Source organism: Symphalangus syndactylus, chromosome 3, assembly GCF_028878055.3.
Source record: "Symphalangus syndactylus isolate Jambi chromosome 3, NHGRI_mSymSyn1-v2.1_pri, whole genome shotgun sequence".
NCBI lineage: Eukaryota > Metazoa > Chordata > Mammalia > Primates > Hylobatidae > Symphalangus > Symphalangus syndactylus.
In genome coordinates, this window is record NC_072425.2 from 53,426,509 (window position 1) to 53,445,700 (window position 19,192).

The window sequence follows — 19,192 nt, forward strand, 5'->3', positions numbered from 1 at the left end:
TCTCATTGTGATGCATGTCTAATAAAAGTTTATATTTAGTATTTGTAGTTATCAAATTTGAAATATATTTTTGCTTTTGTCAGTTCTGTGCTAATAATACTTGTAATGAAAATTCAGTCCAGAAGAAAACTTTTAAACTTGGCACTTTATAGGGAATTTAATAAAAATTAATTTAATTTGCATACACATTTCGTTGCAAAGAAATGTGACAGAATGACCAATAAAATATTTTAAAGCACAAATACCAGTTGTATCAGGAAAAAAAAATTGAAGGAAAGTGGAGCAAAAATACCAGTTAATGAAGAAAAGAGATGATGTAACATTTTTTATATTGAGAAATAAAAATGAAATGCTAAGCCAACTGACTTGGACAACTGTGACCCCCTTTTGGCCAAGGAAAATCTCAGCCATGACAGGATGGGAGGTCGGACATCTCTTATAATACCCCCTCCCTGGAGAACTGCCATTAGGCTTTCTTTCCTGAAGGTTAAACAAACCAGCCCTTTGGAAAGACTTGCTCCACTGCTGATATCAACCTACTGCCTGGTGCTGCCCCTGCCTTTTGTAGTTTTAACTGCTCACCAGCATTCTTTACTGATAAGAGAGCAAGAACCACAGAGTGGTTCTGGGAAGTCTACGAAGGATGCACAGTGAGGGTTTTTGTGTCCTCTGCTTCACCTTTGGCAGCAGAGGGCTGGAAACTCTGCCCTCGGGCCATGCTCACGCCCCCATTTTTTGTATGTGACCCATGAAAGTGCATGAAGCTCAATTGTGTGCACGCATTTCTCCTTTTATAATATTCATGACTCTTAGAGCTTATTAAATATGTATATTCAGCCACCTCGTTCAGCATAAATTCCACTTCCCTTTGCCTTTTCCTTGAAGTGTCTGTTTCCAGCTTCTGGCCAGAGGCTGTGCTCCCCAGCCTGTCAGTATGGCACAAGCCGCAACCCTTTATGAGAAATAAAATTCTCCTTTCCAAATTTATGAACCTCCTCATTCTTCAGTTTACACTTTTTAAGGATAGGTTTGTTTGTATGTTTTATTTATTTTTTTGAGATAGAGTCTTGCTCTGTTGCCCAGGCTGGAGTGCAGTGGTGCGATTTCAGCTCACTGCAACTTCCACCTCCTGGATTCAAGCGATTTTCCTGCCTCAGCTTCCCAAGTAGCCGAGATTACAGGCACCCGCCACCACTCCTGGCTAATTTTTGTGTTTTTAGTAGAGTCGGGGTGTCACCATTTTGGCCAGGCTGGTCTTGAATTCCTGACCTCAAGTGATCCGCCTGCCTCAGCCTCCTAAAGTGCTGTGATTCCAGGCGTGAGCCACCACGCCCGGCCTGTTTTAAATGCAGTATGTTTTAAATGCGGATGATTTTGAGAACCAAATCACTGATAATGTAGATTCCACTGGATTCATTGAAAATGGCGTATGAGTTTTGTTTAAAACTGTCAGTGTTCATAGTGCATTGAAATCTTTGAAACTACTTAAACTTAACGATGAAAAATTTTAAATGTCAGCATAAAAATGTTCAAAGGAGCACATACTTTCAAAATTCTTTTAGCAATAATAGGAACAAAAAGGTTGAAGATCACTGGTTTAAAGCATTAGATCTCAAGGGGGACGTTAACACCCACTGTGGAGCGTTTTGGAATTTGAGGGACATTTTTGGCTGTTGAGGAGGTTTATTGACATATGGTTAGTGGGGGCCAAGGAAACTAGACATCATGCAGTGCATAACAAAGAATAGTGTGTTTTCCCATAACTTCTCTAAAGTTCACTGGAGTAGTCTACTGCAAATGTAAGTATAGAAATTTAATACTAATCCTAAAGAATATTTAAAAGAAGGAATTTATTAAACTGAAATTTTAGGAGAGGGCCATTATAGTGGGTGGTGTTTAAAATATATGTTTTCTCAACATTGTTAAATAATGTATCAATTCCATGCATTGTCTACTTAGTGTATTATACATTTCCAAATATATATTTAGATGAAAAGAGTTTGCAATAGATAATGCAAAAGCAATACAAGTTATTACTGGCAAGTTACATACAAATATGTAACAGGAGATATAAAGTTCATTTAAAATGTCTGAGAACCAGGTATTAAATTATTAGAAACACTTGAAATACAAGGAACATATGAAATCTTATTGAATCTTATTATACTTTCTCTTAGAATAATCTCTCCTCAGATAAACCTCATTGGCTACGATACTGCCACTCACGAAGCTTATTATACATTCTCAAATAGAAGGGTATTTATGACATTATCGAATATTGTGACATGGTCACCACCTTTAATACCCATCTGTACTATCTTCACCTTTTTCTCCAAAACATTTATCCACTTCTATATAGATTACTTATTTGTTATGTTTATTTTTTACTCTTTTTGTCTCCCTTGCTTGGAGGCAGTGTAGGAGGAGAGCATGGGAGGGCAGGTCTTCGGAAGAGTTTGGCGTAAAAAGGAGGAAAAAATTGGTAGCTGGAGGGGGTAGGGCGTATGGAATCAGGAAACTTAAAAAAATTTTTAACTGAAGTATAATGTGGGCATACAGAAAATTGCACCAATTTAAAAGCACATAATTCTGTAAATTTCTACAAAATGAAGTCCCAGCACACCACAGTCATCCCACATGTCCCTTCCTTATCATTACCCATCTCCCACCCAAAAGACATTGGCAATTATTATGACTTTTATCACCAAATACTAATATTGCCTATTTTCAAACTTTATGTAGTTGGAATTTTGCAGGCTGATCACTTCCGTTGAATATGTTTGCAGGATTCAGCCTGTACCATTCGTCTAGGAGTAGTGCAGTCCCGTTCCTTGTAGGAATATTTCACAATTTGTCTCTTGTTTGCTTGTTGTTTGAGGTGTTCCCAGGTTTTAGCTGTTACTAATAGTGCTGCCCTGACTATGCTTGTACGTGTCTTTTAGTACACATCATGCATTTTTTGTTGAGTGTGTATATTTGGAGTGGAATTGCTTTCCAAAATGATTGTACTGGTTTTACTCCCAGCAGTCTTAAGTCAGAGGTCTCATTGCTTTATACCTTCACCAATACTTTATACAGTATCTTGACTGTTGTTGGCACTTTGCATTTTCATCTTATTAATTTCCAGAAAAATTGGGATTTTTATTGGAACAACATTTAATCTATTAATTTGGAGAGAATTTACATCTTTTAGTATGGACTATTCTAACACATGAATGTAATGTGTTCTTTTATTCGGGGCTTCTTTATTTCAGTAAGATTTTTCAGTTTTTGTGTCAAGGTCTAATGTTCCTTTTGTTAGATTTATTCTTTCACTCCTTGATTTTTGGATGTTTTGTAAGTGATATCTTTTCAAGATTTCACATTCAAATTTCTTTTGCTAGTATATAGAAATACAGTTGATTTTTGTGTATTGAGCTTATATCCAGCAACCTTACTAAATTTACTTATTTTCATGGTTTGAAAATTCTTTAGGCTATTCTTCATATGCAGTTAAGTTATCTACTAATAATGACAGTTTTATTATACCTTTCAATCCTTATAAGTTTTAGTTTGGTCTTATCACACTCACTAGTACATCTGTTACAGTGTTTAAAAGTGTTAGGGAACACCTTTGTCTCTTTTCTTGGTCCCTGGGAAGAAGCTTTCAGTAATTGACTATTAAAGATTATGTTAGCTATAGGTACTTTACAGTTACTTTCTATTATAAAGATTCCCTTTTCTTCCTAATTTGCTAAGATAATTTAATCAGGAATGAGTGTTGATTTTTAGATATTACCAGAAAAGCACAAGTGATAAAAAAATTTATAATTTAGATTAATTTTAATCAAAATTAAAATTTGTGCTTCAAAAATCACCAAGAAAGTGAAAGGTAAGCCACAAAAATGAAGAAAATATTTGTAAGTCATATATTTTAGAAAGGGCTTCTGTCTAAGATATAACTTAGAACTCAGTAAGGAGAAAACAAATTACCTGGTTTTAAAAAAATGAGCAAGATTTGAATGGACATTTCACTAGAGCAGCTGTTTGAATGGCCAGTAAGCACATGAAAAGTGTTTAACCTCATTAGTCATTAGGGAAATGCAAATTAAAATCCTTATAGGTACCACTTCACACTCACTAGAATAGGTATAATAAAAAAGACAATTGTTGGTGATTAGGAAAACAGAGACCCTCATGCATTGCTGGTAGGAATGTGAAATGGTGCAGCCAACGTAGTTAAACAGCTTGGCAGGGTTTTGTTTTTTTTTTTTTTTTTCTCCAAGTTAAACAAAAATTTACAGTATGACCTAGCAATTCTACTTCTTTGTGTTTATCCAAGACAAATGAAAACATTTGTCCACACAAAAACTTGTAAGTGAATGTCCATATCAGCATTAGTCATAGTAGCCAAAAAGTAGGAATGATATGAATATCTGTCATCTGATGAAGGGATAAGTAAAACGTTTATATGTTCATACAGTGGAAGACTTCATGCTTATAACATGCATGAACCTGAAAAGCAAGCCATATGAAAGAAAACAGACAAAAAAAGACCAGATATTGTATGAATTTATTTATAGGAAATGTCCAGAAAAGATCAATTCTTAGGAACATAGATTAGTGGTTACATGGTGCTGGGATGGGAACAGGGAGCAACTGCATATGGGCATGAGAGATCTTTTTGTGATAATGAAAGTGTTCTAAAGTCAGATTGAGGTGATGGTTGTACAACTCTGTAAATTTAGTAAAAATTGTTGAATTCTATACTTAAGGTGGCTGAACTCTATTTTATGTAAATTATTCTTCAGTGAAGATGTTAAGGAATGAATATTGAATTTTATCAAATACTTTTTCTGTAACTGATGAGAATGTATATGATTTTCACCTTTATTTCATTAATTTGGTGAGTCCCTTTAGTGAGCTCTCTTATTTGTAGTTCCTTTTTCTCCAAGATCTTGGCCTCAAAGTTCTGGCTGAGCCAGTAGTCTTCACTGCCAGTGTTTGTCTCCCCAGTTCCAGGAGATTACAGAGATTTCTGAGCTGCTGCTTCATGCTATGGCTTTTATACCCTCTTTCCCCCACCAGTTTATAACTCAGTGTATGTTTTGGGGGGAAAGCAGAGGCTTACCATAGTTTCCCTTCTCTGGCTTTCCAGCCTCTTACATCCTGGCTGTCTTAGTTGCTCAAGCAGCGGTCTTACATATTTTCTCCAGTTTTCGTCGAAGAATTGGTCTGATGATAACCTATTCCATCATAGCTAACAGTGGAAGTCTATGTGAGTTTTTTTTAAGATGTCAGTATTACAGCATTGCTATATGCTGATGGGAAGGAACCTCTAAGGAGGGGTAGTATTGATGCCAGCCAAGGAGAGAGCTTAAGTGCTGGAGTGAGTGATGTCCCCAAGGAGATTAGAAGGGGTTGAATCCAGTGCACAAGGGGATGGATTGGCCTCTCTCATGATGTTACAGGGTTCCTTCAGTGCCACTTTGCCAGCCAGAAATCTTTGCTGCCCCTGCCACCTCTGGGCCTTGCTTGGGCCCCCTGGCCTTACTCCACCCTCTTGGCCTGGCAGGTTGTGCTTGGCTCATGCCCACTTGAATCCTGTGCCTGCTGCAGCTCCACACTCAGCTTGAGGCTGGACTGGGCATGCCATGAACAGCTTCCATGTCAGGCACCAGTGTCTAGACAAGGGGAATATGGTGTCACCCAAAAACTCAGAGATACCAGCATTCATGGAGCCCCAAGCAGTGTTACAACTCTTGCTCGGGGAGTCCTGAGGTCTGGGACCCCAGAAATGTTGCAGCTCTTCACTCCTGTAGCTTGGCTAGCGGGAGCGTGTTACAGCTCTTTTATTCCCGTTGCCCGCAGCTTGGCGAGCCGGCCAGGGGCGTGACAGCCCTTTCATTCCTGTCGCCTGCAGCTCAGCGAGTTCCAGGTCCTTGTCCCGCGACCAAGAGGAATGAGGTGCATGGACACCAGAGAGTGAGTAAGGCAGAGAAAAATTGTATTGAGTGACATAAGGAAAGCTCTCAGCTGTGAGAGGGGACCCAAAGTGGGTAGCCACCTGAGAGGGTGAGTCTGGGGTTTTTGTGTGTTAGAATGGAGGCGTCTGTGCTGCTTCGTCCCTGGGTGGGCTTGGAAAAAGCACTGTTTGACTGGTTAAAAGGCATCATCCAGAAGGAACCAATCAAGAGAGTGAGGGTAATATGGGGATAGAAGTTCTCTCTCTGTTTGTGGACTCTCTCGAACCAGCAGCTCAGTTTTTAGACTTTAAACTGCCAGTGGCTGGAAGGTTGGGTTTCACTGGGGACACATCCCTGTCTGCTGGGGAATTTGTCTGTCTCCTGTCACTCTCAATGAGTTAGTTCATTCATAGTAACAGGAGGGCAGGGCAGAGTATATAGGTTCAAGTCCTAGGTGGATAGCTTTGGTGGTAAGTACTAGTAGAATGTCTTTTCTGGCTTTTGGTAGGATTGACAGGAGGTTTTAAGATTCGTGGAGAGGGAAGTTGTAAAGTGGTCTGTACGTGAGTAGGAGAGTGAATGAACTCAGGAAATACAGTAGGATTGCTGGGCAGCAGAATGGCTCACTTGAGATGAGTGATCATAAATGTAAAATATTTAAATTTAAGAAGTAATGGAACTGAGAAATACTGGGCCTCAAAGAAGAGTTTGGCACCGAGTTAAGCCAGTTATTTGTTTTTGGTTCTGCCAACATTTTTCTTTGTTACATATTAATTCTTCATAGAAAAATTAATTATGAAGACATGTATCAGGCATCTCAAAACATTTAGACTTACATATATAGCACCCACCACCCAACCTAAGCAATGCAGTATTACAAATAAAAGTCCTCTGTGTACCTATTGCCAGTCATACCCCAGCCCCCATAACCACCAATTGAATTTATCATTTCTGTGTGTTATATATCCCTGAATAGCATTATTGTTTTTAAAATTTATGTTCATTATCCTGTGTATCTTTCTGTAATTATACTTTTTCAATAATATTATTCATTAGATTTATCTGTATTTACTGTTAATTCTTTCATGTTCATGCTATACAGGTAACATTCTATTTATAATTATGTCCTTGTTTTATTAATTCTCCTATGGATGGATATTTCGGTTATATCCATTTTTTTGCTAGTCTTTGTATGCTCCCTTGAATTTTATTGTGTGTATTTTCTTGGGTATGTGAGAGATTTTCTAGGGTTTACCTACCTAAGATCTGATGGATGCTAGGATATGTGCTTTGTCAACTGAGGTTCTCACTCCCTCTGGAAGTGTGTGAGATCAGAATGCCTCTGCCCTAGCCCTTACTTATGATATTGTGTATCATCATGATTGATTTTTAATAGACTAATAAGGGTAAATAGCTGAGTGTATGCCTTCTATATTGTAATTTTACTTTGTTGTTTGTCTGTTTAATTGGGGATCCATCTTTTCTGTTAATTTTGCTAAAGATCTTCTTTGTTCTCAGAGTTAATTATCCCTTAAGGAATTCCATGTGTTTATTTTTCTCTGTTCCAGAGTTACGATTCTGTGCTAAAGTCATAATTATGAAATCGTCAGTTTGTTCATAATTTAAATCTATGCTTCTCCCATGTGGTTGACAGTCCCCAAGGCAGGCATCCATGAAGTCAAAAGGACTGACCAAAGTGTAACTGCCCTTTTTACTTGGTTGGCATTTGTGCTAATACACTGCAAAAGCAGTGGTGGATAAACTGACAGCACCTTGCAAAGAAGCAAGGTGGTGTCACCAATTTGTCATTATTTATGTTAACATTAATGGGTTCATTTGTATTTTTAAATGAATAAACATTTAAACAATTTCTTAGTTTTGATTTCTAATAGAGTAACTATAGATCAGTAGATGCCAACTATAGTGTCTTCCTTTAAGAGCGTGAAGGGGCCTGAGACCGGAAAGCTGGGGAAGCACTGCTTTAAGCACATGGTAGATGTATGAATAGACAAATACTTTATTCTTGCTGAACGTGGTCATTGGGAAGGAAAACTTAGGTAATGTCATTCTATTAAAAGATGAATTAGGCTGATCTTGAAGTTGTATACTAATCTTAAGTAAATTTTCATTTCTTTGCCTTAAAATTTTGTTTACAACTAGATTATATTTGTAAATAAAATACTTTGCAGGTGCTGACCTTAAGGAAAGAGCCAAAATGAGTTCCAGTGAAGTTGGTCCTTTTGTCTCCAAAATAAGAGCAGTGATTAATGATATTGGTAAGCACTATTAAATTCTTCTTTCAGCATGCTGAAGGTGATCTTAAATGTCACATTTAAAAAGTTACACATTATATATAAGCATTGGTTAAATATTTATATAATTAGATAATGATGACCTATAGCTGTTTGTTTTAACATGGCACTTAATATATTTAATTTGAAAAATTATGTAAAATATTTAATAATTACAGATGTCTTTTATGTATGATAAAATATGAAGGTATTTATTAGACAATAATAATTTGCCATAAGCCTTTAACTTACAATATCTATATTTAACTATACATGCAAACATACATTTGGGATTCATTTGTTTTTTAAATATACAGGATCATACTTTTTTAAGAATTACAGTAACTATCAATTTATTTTATTTTATTTTTAATTTACTGCTGTATATTGATCCAGTCTTATCCAAAATTTTATATTATTTCTTCATTAATGAACTTTTTTTCCTCTGTTTATGTTATTTATAATAAGGTAGTGAATACCCTTGTACATGAGCATAGATTCTTAATCAGGGAATCGCTGTTCCAGATATCATTTGTTCATTTTATATTTTAGTATTAATAAATTCTACAAAATTATATTCCTGTCTGTTAAAGACAGTATATGTTTCCTCATATTCCTGCCAGCATTTGATGTTGCTATTTTTGAAGTTTGCCTAGGTTAAAAAAAAAAAAGACATCTCAACCTTTTAATTTGTATTGTCCCAAATGCTTATGTGATGTTTCATCTTTTCAAATGAGATTGGCTTTTTTTTTTTTAATTTGGTTTTAGTTTTTTTGTTTTTTTTTTTAATTTTTGATTTTTTCTAGAGACAAGGTCTCACTTTATCACCCAGGCTGGAATGCAGTGGCATGATAATAGCTCACTGTAATCTCCAACTCCTGGGCTCAAGAGATCCTCCTGCCTCAGCCTCCTAAGTAGTTAGGACTGTAGGTGTGAACCACCAGGCCTGGCTGATTTTTAATTTTCTTGTAGAGATGGGGGTCTCACTGTGATGCCCAGGCTGATCTTGAACTCCCACCTCAAGCGATCCTCCTCCCTTGTCTTCCCACAATGTTGGGATTACATGCATGAGCCGCATTGCTCAGCCTTTTCTTCATTTGTAAATTGCCTTTTCACGTCCTTCATCCTCCTTTTATAGGATTATTTAATGACTACTTGTTTATTTAAAAGGCATTTTTATATTCTTTGTGTTTAAATGTGTTATAGATATTGTCCTCTAATGTGCTTAATTTGATTCCAATATCTTTAAATTTAAAACTTCTAATATCTAGATGATGCCAGGTTCCCTTCATTATTCTTTTTCCTTGAAGGTTTTCTCTATTGATTCTCACACATCAGTTTTTCCAAATGAATTTAGAATTTTTTATAAGGCAAAGGGGAAAAATTTCTGTATTGCAACTGTGATTGGAATTTTATAAATTTTGTCAAGAAAATTTTGACATTTTTATGATAGCAAATCTTTCTATCCATAGTATGCATGGCTCTTATTTTCTGGGGTCATTCATTTTTTAAATGTCTTTCAAGGAAGTTTTGTACTTTTCTTGGTCTTATATCTTTTTTTCCCCTCAAATATATTCCTAGCTATTTTATAGCATTTATTCCTTTGAATGAGATCCTCCCCTTGTTTCTGTTGCAGTCTTGTTATTATAGTCTGTAGGGAAGTTATTAACTTTTTTTTTTTTTTTTTTTTGAGCCGGAGTCCCGCTCTATCACCAGGCTGGAGTGCAGTGGCATGATCTCAGCTCACTGCAACCTCTGCATCCCAGGTTCAAGCGATTCTCCTGCCTCAGCCTGTCGAGTAGCTGGGACTACAGGCACGTGCCACCACGCCCAGCTAATTTTTATATTTTTAGTAGAGATGAGTTTCACTATGTTGACCAGGATGGTCTCAATATCTTGACCTCATGATCCACATGCCTTAGCCTCCCAAAGTGCTGGGATTACAAGTGGGAGCCACCGCACCTGGCCAAAAGTTAATAACTTTTATGTGCTTATTTTATGTCATGTCAGCTGGATAATTACTTGTGTTAATTGTTCTTCTTTAATTTTCTTGTGTTTTCAGTTGAAACGTACAATATAGATAATTACCTATAAGTAATGCAGTTTTTATCTCCTCGCCCAACATTTTAAACTTACATATTCATATTTTTTCATATTGGTTCAGGCCTTCATAGAGTATTCATTTGTTAAGGTGAGCGTGATCATCCTTATCTTTCTTTGACTTTGGTGGGTGCCTTTAATATTTTGCCAGTAATTATGATATTCAGGCAGTTCTCTTCTATTTCAACTTGTTGGGAGATTATTTCTGTTTTTAATCAAGAATAAGTTTTAAAGTTTGTCAAATGCTTTTAAAATATGCATCAGGATTATAATTGATGTATGTGAGCGTTTGCCTTATTTAGCCTTTATTATACTGAGTTGTGTTAATAGATTTACTAATGCTGCAGTGGCCATACATTACTAGAATAAGCTCTGCCTGGTCATTGTGGTTAGGGGTGGTGTTGGTTTTTAATATATATTGCTGGATTCAATAAAATACTTCTGGTAGAATCATAAAGGAGATTGAGCTTTTAATTTTGTTTTGTGTTATTATTTTTTGGTTTGGTGTGAAGGTTATTTGCCTTCATAGAATGAGGTGAAAAGCTTTCCATGTTTTTCTATGCTATATACAGAACAAATCATGTTACTTGAAAGAATTGTAGAATTTGACCATTTAACACCTTTTTGCATCTTGTGTGGTTTTGTTACTGTTTTCTCACTTTCTTAGAATTAAAATTTAAAAAATACATGTTTTGATTTCTATAATGGCTTTGGCTTAGCTGTCTATTCTGCGTCTTCTCGTTCTGTGCTGGTATTGTCTTAGGTCCTGCTTCTCTCCCCAGCTTCAGCCTCATGTTTATGTACCTTCTGACACAGAGCATGAACTTTGTTTAGAAGTTGGTCAGAGAGCTTGATTTTAGAAGTAAAAGTTGATGGTACCTGTAAGTTTATATATATGCAAGGGGGTGGCTAAGATTGGTTTCATTGTTCAAATTACCTTGATGTTTGTTCCAGAGTGTCTTTCTGTTCTATGGATTCTGAAATTGGGATTTTTCTGGAACTCTTTTTGTCTTTGCAGTGGCATTTTCTTTTTTGTCATCGTAGCTGTAGCTTTTCTTTTCTGAGCTAGTTCTTATCTCCATTTTTTCTTGGGAGTTCCTCCATATTTATTAATGATACTTTTTATTATAACATTACAGTAGACTTACTGTGATGATTCCGAGATTTTAAAGGACATGTGGAAACTAAGTATCTTAATAGAATCCACTCATTTAATATGTTAAAAATCACAGGCAGGCAGACTTTATCTTGAAGGGTCATATAGTAAATATTGTAGGTTTTATGGTGCCATATGGTCTCTGTTGCAGCTATACAACTCTGACTTTATAGTATGAAAGCAGCCATAGATGATGTATCAACAAATGTCTGTGGTTCTGTTCCAATACAGCTTTATTTATGTATATCCAAATTTGAATTTCATTTGATTTTTATGCATTTTGAAACTATTTTTTATTTTGATTTTTTTCCCCAGGCATTTAAAAATGTATAAACCATTCTTAGCTCACAGGTTGTACTAAAACAGGCAGTGGGTCTGATTTTTCTTTGAATATCATGTGTCTTCTATCTTCATTTTTCCTGTTGTTTGGAATTAATTCCTCTATTTTTATTTATTCAAGAAATCTCACTTCAGTTCTAATTTGAACAATTTGATGCATGCTTGGCTCATACCTTTTTCATTGGGTTTTGCTTTTTGGAGACATAAAGGTTTTAATTTTAAGGTCTTTGCTTTGATAGGGAGTTTAAAATATTGCATCTAGGGGTTTTGTATTCTTGATGAAATTCGGGGAATAAGAAAGGAACATAAAATTTGCAAATGAATAGGGAGGTGGTGGAGGCAGTAGTAAGAAAAAACAAAACAAAAACCAAAGATAAGTTCATCCAATCTTAAAAAAATGTAAAGAGAAAAAATAGCATAAACTTAGAACATATTGAATAGTAAGATGTTGAAATAAATCCAGTACTTAACTATTAATGTTAGTTGATTAAACTTGCTGTTTAAAGACATAGATGTTCAGATTTGACTAAATAATTGACATCAGCTGAATATTGTTAATAATAGCCACATCTGGGGTACCTCTTTTTGTACCTGAAGATTACTAGCCAAAAAAAAAGATGTATCAATATTGATATTGGTCAAAATACATTTCAAAATAAAAAGCATTACTAGAGAGAGAGTTGCTGCGTGTGATAAAAGGTTCAATTTTTCAAGAAACATACCCTTAAACTTGTATGCACTTAAAAACAAAAGTCTCAAGATACACAAATAAAATGATATGGATAAATTGGTAATTTATCATCACTGACAAAATTATCAACCCATCTCCCTCAATTTACCATGAGGTCAAAAAGACAAAAGTTAATAAAAATTTTTCAATGATTTGAACAACATAATTATCAAGTTTGGTTTAATAGACTCAACCCCAACTTACGTATTCTCGTGAACACAAGAAATATTTAAAAATGTGGGTCACGTGCAGGATCCTAAGGTCTCTGTTAAATTTCAGAAAATTGGTGTATAGAGACCATATTTTCTGTCCACAGTGGAATTAAGTTATGTTAAAAGAAAAACTTCAGCCAAATTAAGTTTAAAGGAGTTTAATAGACCAGTGAACGATTTATGAATCGGGCAGTCCCTAGCATCACAGTACATTCAGAGAGACTCCAGGGGTGCCTTGTGGTCAGAACAAATTTATAGACAAAAAAGAAGGAAGTTTATAGACAAAGAAATCAGAATCTGATTTATAGACAAAGAAATCAGAATCTGATTTATAGACAAAGAAATCAGAAGTGAGGTACAGAAACAGCTGGATTGGTTACAGCTCAGCATTTGTCTTATTTTAACACAGTTTGAGTGGTTGAAGTATGGCTGCTGGGATTGGCCAAGCCTCAGCTACTGTTACAGGGCATACTCCTAAGTTAGGTTTTCTGTCTTGTCTACCTATTAAGTCAGGTTGCAGTTCATCCACAAGTATACAAGTACAGAGTCTTTCTAAGGCCATATTTAGTTTGCTTTAGCAGTTAGAAGCAAGATATCCATACGTACAGATTCTAAAACCGTGTATTTGTAAACTGAGAATACTGAACAGCTCATGGGTCAAAGAAGAAACTATAATGGAAAAGAATACTAAAACTGAATGATTGTACAATTACCATATGTCCAAATATATGTGATTTGATTAAAGTGGTACTGTTAGCTGTAATGTATCCATGTCATGCAGCACAAGTATGTTAGCATCAGTGAATCTGTATGGGTCTGTAGCAGTCTCAGTTCTTGCCTCCTCAGAAGAAAGAATTCGACCCAGGAGCATAAGGCTGGAGGAGAGACTGGGGCAAGTTTTAGAGCAGGAGTGAAAGTTTGTTAAAGAGCTCTAGAGCAGGAAGGAGAGGAACTTGCACAAGGGTCAAGTAGACGACTTGAGAGATCAGGCGTGCCATTTGACCTTTTGAATTGGGGTTTTATATATTGGCATTCTTCTGGGGTCTTCTGTTGCTTCTCCTGTGATTCTTTCCTTGGGGTGGGCTGTCTGCATGCGCAGTGGCCTGCCAGCCCTTGGGAGGGGCTGCACGTGCAGTGTGTTTACTAAGTTGTAGGCCTGCCTACTTGAGGCGCTTTCTCGCTTTGCAGTCCCGTGTTCCTAGAGGGAGGTCATCCGCCATTTTGCTTCTCAGTGCTCATGCTCAAGTGCACTTGCCCAGCTCCTGAGATCTCATCGGGAAGCTGCTGATCACCAGTTTCAGGTATTTCTATCTGGAAATACCTGATATTTCCAGGAGACTGCCTTTCTCTGGTGCTGGCTGTGACCAATTATTATTTTAGAGAGACAGTTAACAGCTGCCTGACAATTATATGGTCACCTGACATTCCTGGTGTGTGTATTTTGTGGGGAGCCCCCTCCAACTCTGCTCGTGTCTGATTAGCTACCTACAGTAACAGTACTTGAGGAGAATTTACAACATTAAATCCATAAGTTAGCAAGGAGATGTCATTGATGATAAATAGCTAAGCATTACCTTAAAAAGATTTTTAAAAGTTTTAAGTTCAAAGAATGTTGAACTAAAGCAACAATACAAGGATCAGAAATGAGTAAAATGGAAGACAGAGATGCAGTACATAGGGTCAACACAAGGCCGTGCTCTTTACAATGGAGTAAAAAGTGTTTTAACAATACGTATTACAAATGAAAAAAAGGTGTGGTTATAGATACAGGAGAGATTGTAAAGATAATAAGAAAGTACTGGGAAAAAACTTTATGCCAATAAATATGAAACTTCTGTCTCAAGAAGAAATCATGGGCTGGACTAGTCATGTAACCAACCAAAAGAGGGTCCAACTTCTCGCCGCTTGTAGAAAGAAGCCAAAATAACAAGAGTGAAGTATGATAAAGAGTGCGAATTTTATTAATTGTTGCCAGCAAGGGGGAAAGTGGGCAGAATCCTTTCCAAAAACTGCCACTTTCCAATTTCTGGAGAGTGCAGCGGTTTAAGAAGAGGGGTTTGCAATGCAGGAGAGGCAAGGGGGCTGGGAGGTGCCCAATGGCATGACTTGCTGCTATGGCTTATCCTGAATTATTGTTCCATCTGGTGAAGGGGCCAGCACCATCTTGGGCCCAACCAGGCCGAATCAGTCGCAGTCAATCTTGCTGTCAGTCTCTAGCCGGGAGTAACTCTGGCCTTGGATAATATCCTGCTAGGGAGAGAATTCTGGAGGTGCCTGGTTTGCATCAGGATTTGGCCCCTGAAGCTTCTAAGGAAGCATATGACCAGATAAGTGAGCATGGTGTGAGCTTAACAAGCATCCAGGTAAATACATGTGCATCAGGCATGAAAGCATAAGGTGGGAAAGGGAGGGGAATGGAGTTTTAAAGCACATTCCGAGGCTGTATTTAAAGACAAAAGAAAACACATCTGTGGTTTGTCTCAAAGCTATGTCTTGAGACTGCGATGAAAAGAGGAAAGGAAAAAAAATTTTAAAAAGCAGTTGAAGCTAAGCTGCTTGGTTACAGTCATACAATCACTGAAGTGATCAAACCAGTTCTTATAGTAAACTTTTTCACAGAGAAAGCACCAGACCCAGTTTTTTGATGATAGAGATTTACTTTTAAGATGTTTTACCCAATGCATAAGGAACAGATTCTTACAATCTTATACGGACAGTTCCACAGGATAGTAAAGTGAGAGTTTACTCCTAACTCATTATTTCAGACTAGTGTAATCTTTATACCTAAATCCGAGAGAAACAGTGGAAGAAAGGAATAGGAGGAGACAGCCTCACTTGTGAGCATACATGAAATCCAGCAGGTTGTAACAAAAGACCAAATTGGGCTTTCCCAGGAAGGCAATGGTGGTTTCCACTGGAAAATATTAAATTTTAACTCATGATGTTAGCCAATGAAAATAAAATCATATGTGTATCTCAGTAGACTGAGGAAAAAGCATTTGAGAAATATCAACATGTATTCATGGAAAATGTTCTCAGCAAACTAGGAATAGAAGGAAACTTCCTTAGTCTGATGAAAAGTATCTCTTTCTTAATAATAAAATATTAGAAGTCATCTCCTAAAATCAGGAATAAGGCAAGAGGACCCACTATCACCACCTCTGTTCTATATTATTCTGTAAATCCTGGTTTGTGTAGTAGGCAGGAAACAACAATAAATAAGGACCGAAAAAGAAATAACAGAGTCCTTCTCATGTGGTATGGCTGTGTCTCCATCAAAAAGCTAAAAGAAACAATAAATTATTAGAAATAAGAGTGTCACAAGATGGCTGGAAATGAGATCCATATTCAAAATAATCAATTGCCTTTCTTTATACCAACAACAGACAAAAGATGTCAAGTAAGGATACCCTGGAAAGTAGGAACAAAAATGAGTCTTAGGAATACATGTAGCATATTTGGAGAAATTGTAAAACATTATTGTAAGATGTTTAAAAAAATAAATGGAAACAAATTATCCTCTTGAATAGGAAGATTTAGTGTTAAAAAGATGATTCTCACAAATGGTGTAATTCAGTGTAATTACACCTAGACTCTCAGTATTGATTTTGTGAGGGACTTGATGAGCAAAAAGAGACCCCCAAATAGCCAAACACTCATAAAGAAGAAAATGAAGCGTCTTGCCATTTCAGCACTCAAGATTTATTATAATGACATAGAAATGAAGACGGTGTATTATTGGCTTTCAGATAGATAAGTATACCATTGGGTTGAAATATAGAACCCCCAAAAAGACCACCCAAGTGGGGAAGCTGATACGTGACAGAGGTGGCATTGCAGATCACTGGGGAATGGCAAACACTTAATATGTTTAGAAGTGGAAACTAAAACTTTAATGATCTTAACAGAAGAGTTTCTTAAAACATAAAATATGACATATAAAACGGTGATCAATTTTACCAAATTAAACGTAAGAACATCAATTCATGAAAAGATACTGTAAATAAAGTAGAAAGAAAAGACACAGACTGGGAGAAAATACTTGAAACACATAGTTGCCAAAGGATTTGTGTATGCATTGATAAGTACATACAGGAATCAATACGTGCATATGTATACATAGCCTTGAAGTCAGCAAGAGGACATGACAGAAAAACATTTCACACAGAGGTAGAGGAGTGAGGGTAGACATAGGAAAAGACGGTCAGCCACAGTAGTAGTCATAGACCTGCAATTAAGACCACAGTGGGATGCTGTTTTACATCCACCAGATTAGCCAAAAATTCTTAAGCCAGGTCTTACTAAGAGTTAGTGAGTCAGCTGGATTACCAGGCAGGAAGATTTATACTTCTAATGGGAGCTGAACTGGTGTAACTGCTTAGGAAAAGTATTTGATATTGTCTTTCAAATGTGAATATCCACATTCCATAAGACTCGGTAGTTCACTTTTTAAGGGGTATTTACATAGAGGGATAGCTTAAAGACTGTTTTTATTGGACCTGTAGTAAGAAATATATCTACACTCTGGCCCAGTAAACACATAGGGGTGGGAAAGTATCAAAGGTTGTGGTTCTTCTGTCTGTACACTCCAGTTTGATACTACCCTATGTTATTAAAAAAAATTCCTCATCTTGACTAGCTCATGAATGGGTTGCTACTTGGATTTGAAACTACATTATTCTGCAGACATTTTGCACATGTGTCCTAGGGACACTTACAGTGTTAATAGCAAAAAGCTGAAAAAAACCAAATTTCTGTGACAGGAGAATGGAAAAATGTTTTGGTATATTTATACAATTGGATAGTAGAGAGCAGTGTACATAAATGAATGATACACACATGTACCAATATGGATCAATCTTTGAAACATGTTGATTTAAAAGTATGACTTTTTTTTATAAAACTAACAGCATTCAAAGCTAAACAGTTTGTGTTTAGGGATGTGTAAGTGTGTAATAAAATCACATATACACACACACACAGAATTTACAAGGATGGTTATCTTTGGTTTGGAATTCAGGTGGAAGAATAGTTGAAGAGCTCAGTGGCAGACAGGTGTTAGTTCTGACCTAGATCTAGCTTTGAGTGGTGATTGTGTTGGAGTTTATTATGATTATGCTTTATTACATGTATATGAATATATTCTTTATATGTGCCAAATAAGACCAATTTTTAGAAGATTCATCTATCTTGAAACCTGTAGACATTTCTTATGTTATTTACTGTATTTTTTTTTCTTTCTTTCTTACTGTCAGGTGAAGAATGACAAGGTTCATAACTTTAGAAAGGAGAGCTCTATGTCTCATAAAGGGTTACAGCCTGCAAGGTGGCTATTCCCACATGCTGGGAAGCACAGCCTCTGGCCAGAATCCAGAAACCGGCACTTGGAAGGTGGGGTAAAGGGAACAGGAATGTGCGCTGAGCAGGGTGGCCAGGTATACATAGTCAATAAGCTGCAGGAGGAGTCACGAATATTTATGAAAGGAGAAACAGGCACACGTGCAATTGAGCTTCAGGCCTTTCCGTGGGACCCATGTTTAACAAATGGCAGCCAGAGCATGATCTGAGGGTGGAGTCTTGGGCCCTCTGCTGTCAAAAGATGAAACAGAGGGCTGCGCGCGGTGGCTCATGTCTGTAATCCCAGCAGTTTGCGAGACTGAGGCGGGCAGATCACCTGAGGTCAGGAGTTCGAGACCAGCCTGGCCAACGTGGTGAAACCCTGTCTCTACTAAAAAAAAAAATACAAAAATTACCTGGACGTAGTGGCGCACACCTGTAATCCTAGCCTGTAGTGCCAGCTACTAGGGAGGCTGAGGCATGAGAATCGCTTAAACCAGGGAGGCGGAAGTTGTAGTGAGCCGAGATCATGCCACTGCACTCCAGTCTGGGTGACAGAGCGAGACCCTGTCTCAAAAAAGAAGAAGCAGATGACAGGAAAACTTCACTGCGCCTCCTCTGTAGACGGGCCAGAACCACCCTGTGGTTGGTAGTCTCTTTATCAGGAAGAAATGCTTGTTGGTTGTTTTGACAGAACCGCAGAAGGGCAGGGCAGCATTCAGGCTGTTGGTTGAAATCAGCAGTGGCATCTTGCAAGGGCTGGTTTGTCTTTAGCCCGTTAGAAGAAAGCCTAATGGCGGCTATTGAGGGAGATGGTCTGACCTTCCATCACATCATAGCTAGGAATTCAGCTTCTGAGGTTTCTCTGTGGTCTCCTTGGCCAAAAGAAGGTCAGGTCAGTTGGTTGAGGGGCTTAGAATTTTTTTTTTTATTTCTCATTATTTTCAAGGAAAGCCAAGATTTTACATTTCTAGAAAAATACCTCTTGGGCTTTTGGTTTTAAGGTGTGTTTTTTTTTTTTTTTCTTTGAGAGAGGGTCTCCTTGTGTCACCCAGGCTGGAGTGTAGTGGTGCGATCTCGGC

General features: G+C 37.1%; 1 protein-coding gene across 8 annotated transcripts in view; it reads left to right on the top strand.

The window, feature by feature from the left end:
• Positions 1-19,192, top strand: part of AUH (AU RNA binding methylglutaconyl-CoA hydratase) — a 153,283-nt gene that overhangs the window by 32,014 nt on the left and 102,077 nt on the right. For 7 of the 8 annotated variants that reach the window (XR_010120032.1, XR_010120033.1, XR_010120034.1 and 4 more), the window contains one exon: positions 8,135-8,221. The exons of the other annotated variant lie outside the window; for it this stretch is intronic. Coding sequence is in view for 3 of the 7 variants with exons in the window: in XM_055271983.2 (XP_055127958.1) it covers positions 8,135-8,221 (87 nt within the window). In the remaining 4 variants the exon portion in view is untranslated. The remainder of the gene's footprint in view (positions 1-8,134; positions 8,222-19,192) is intronic. 8 annotated transcript variants of the gene reach the window in all.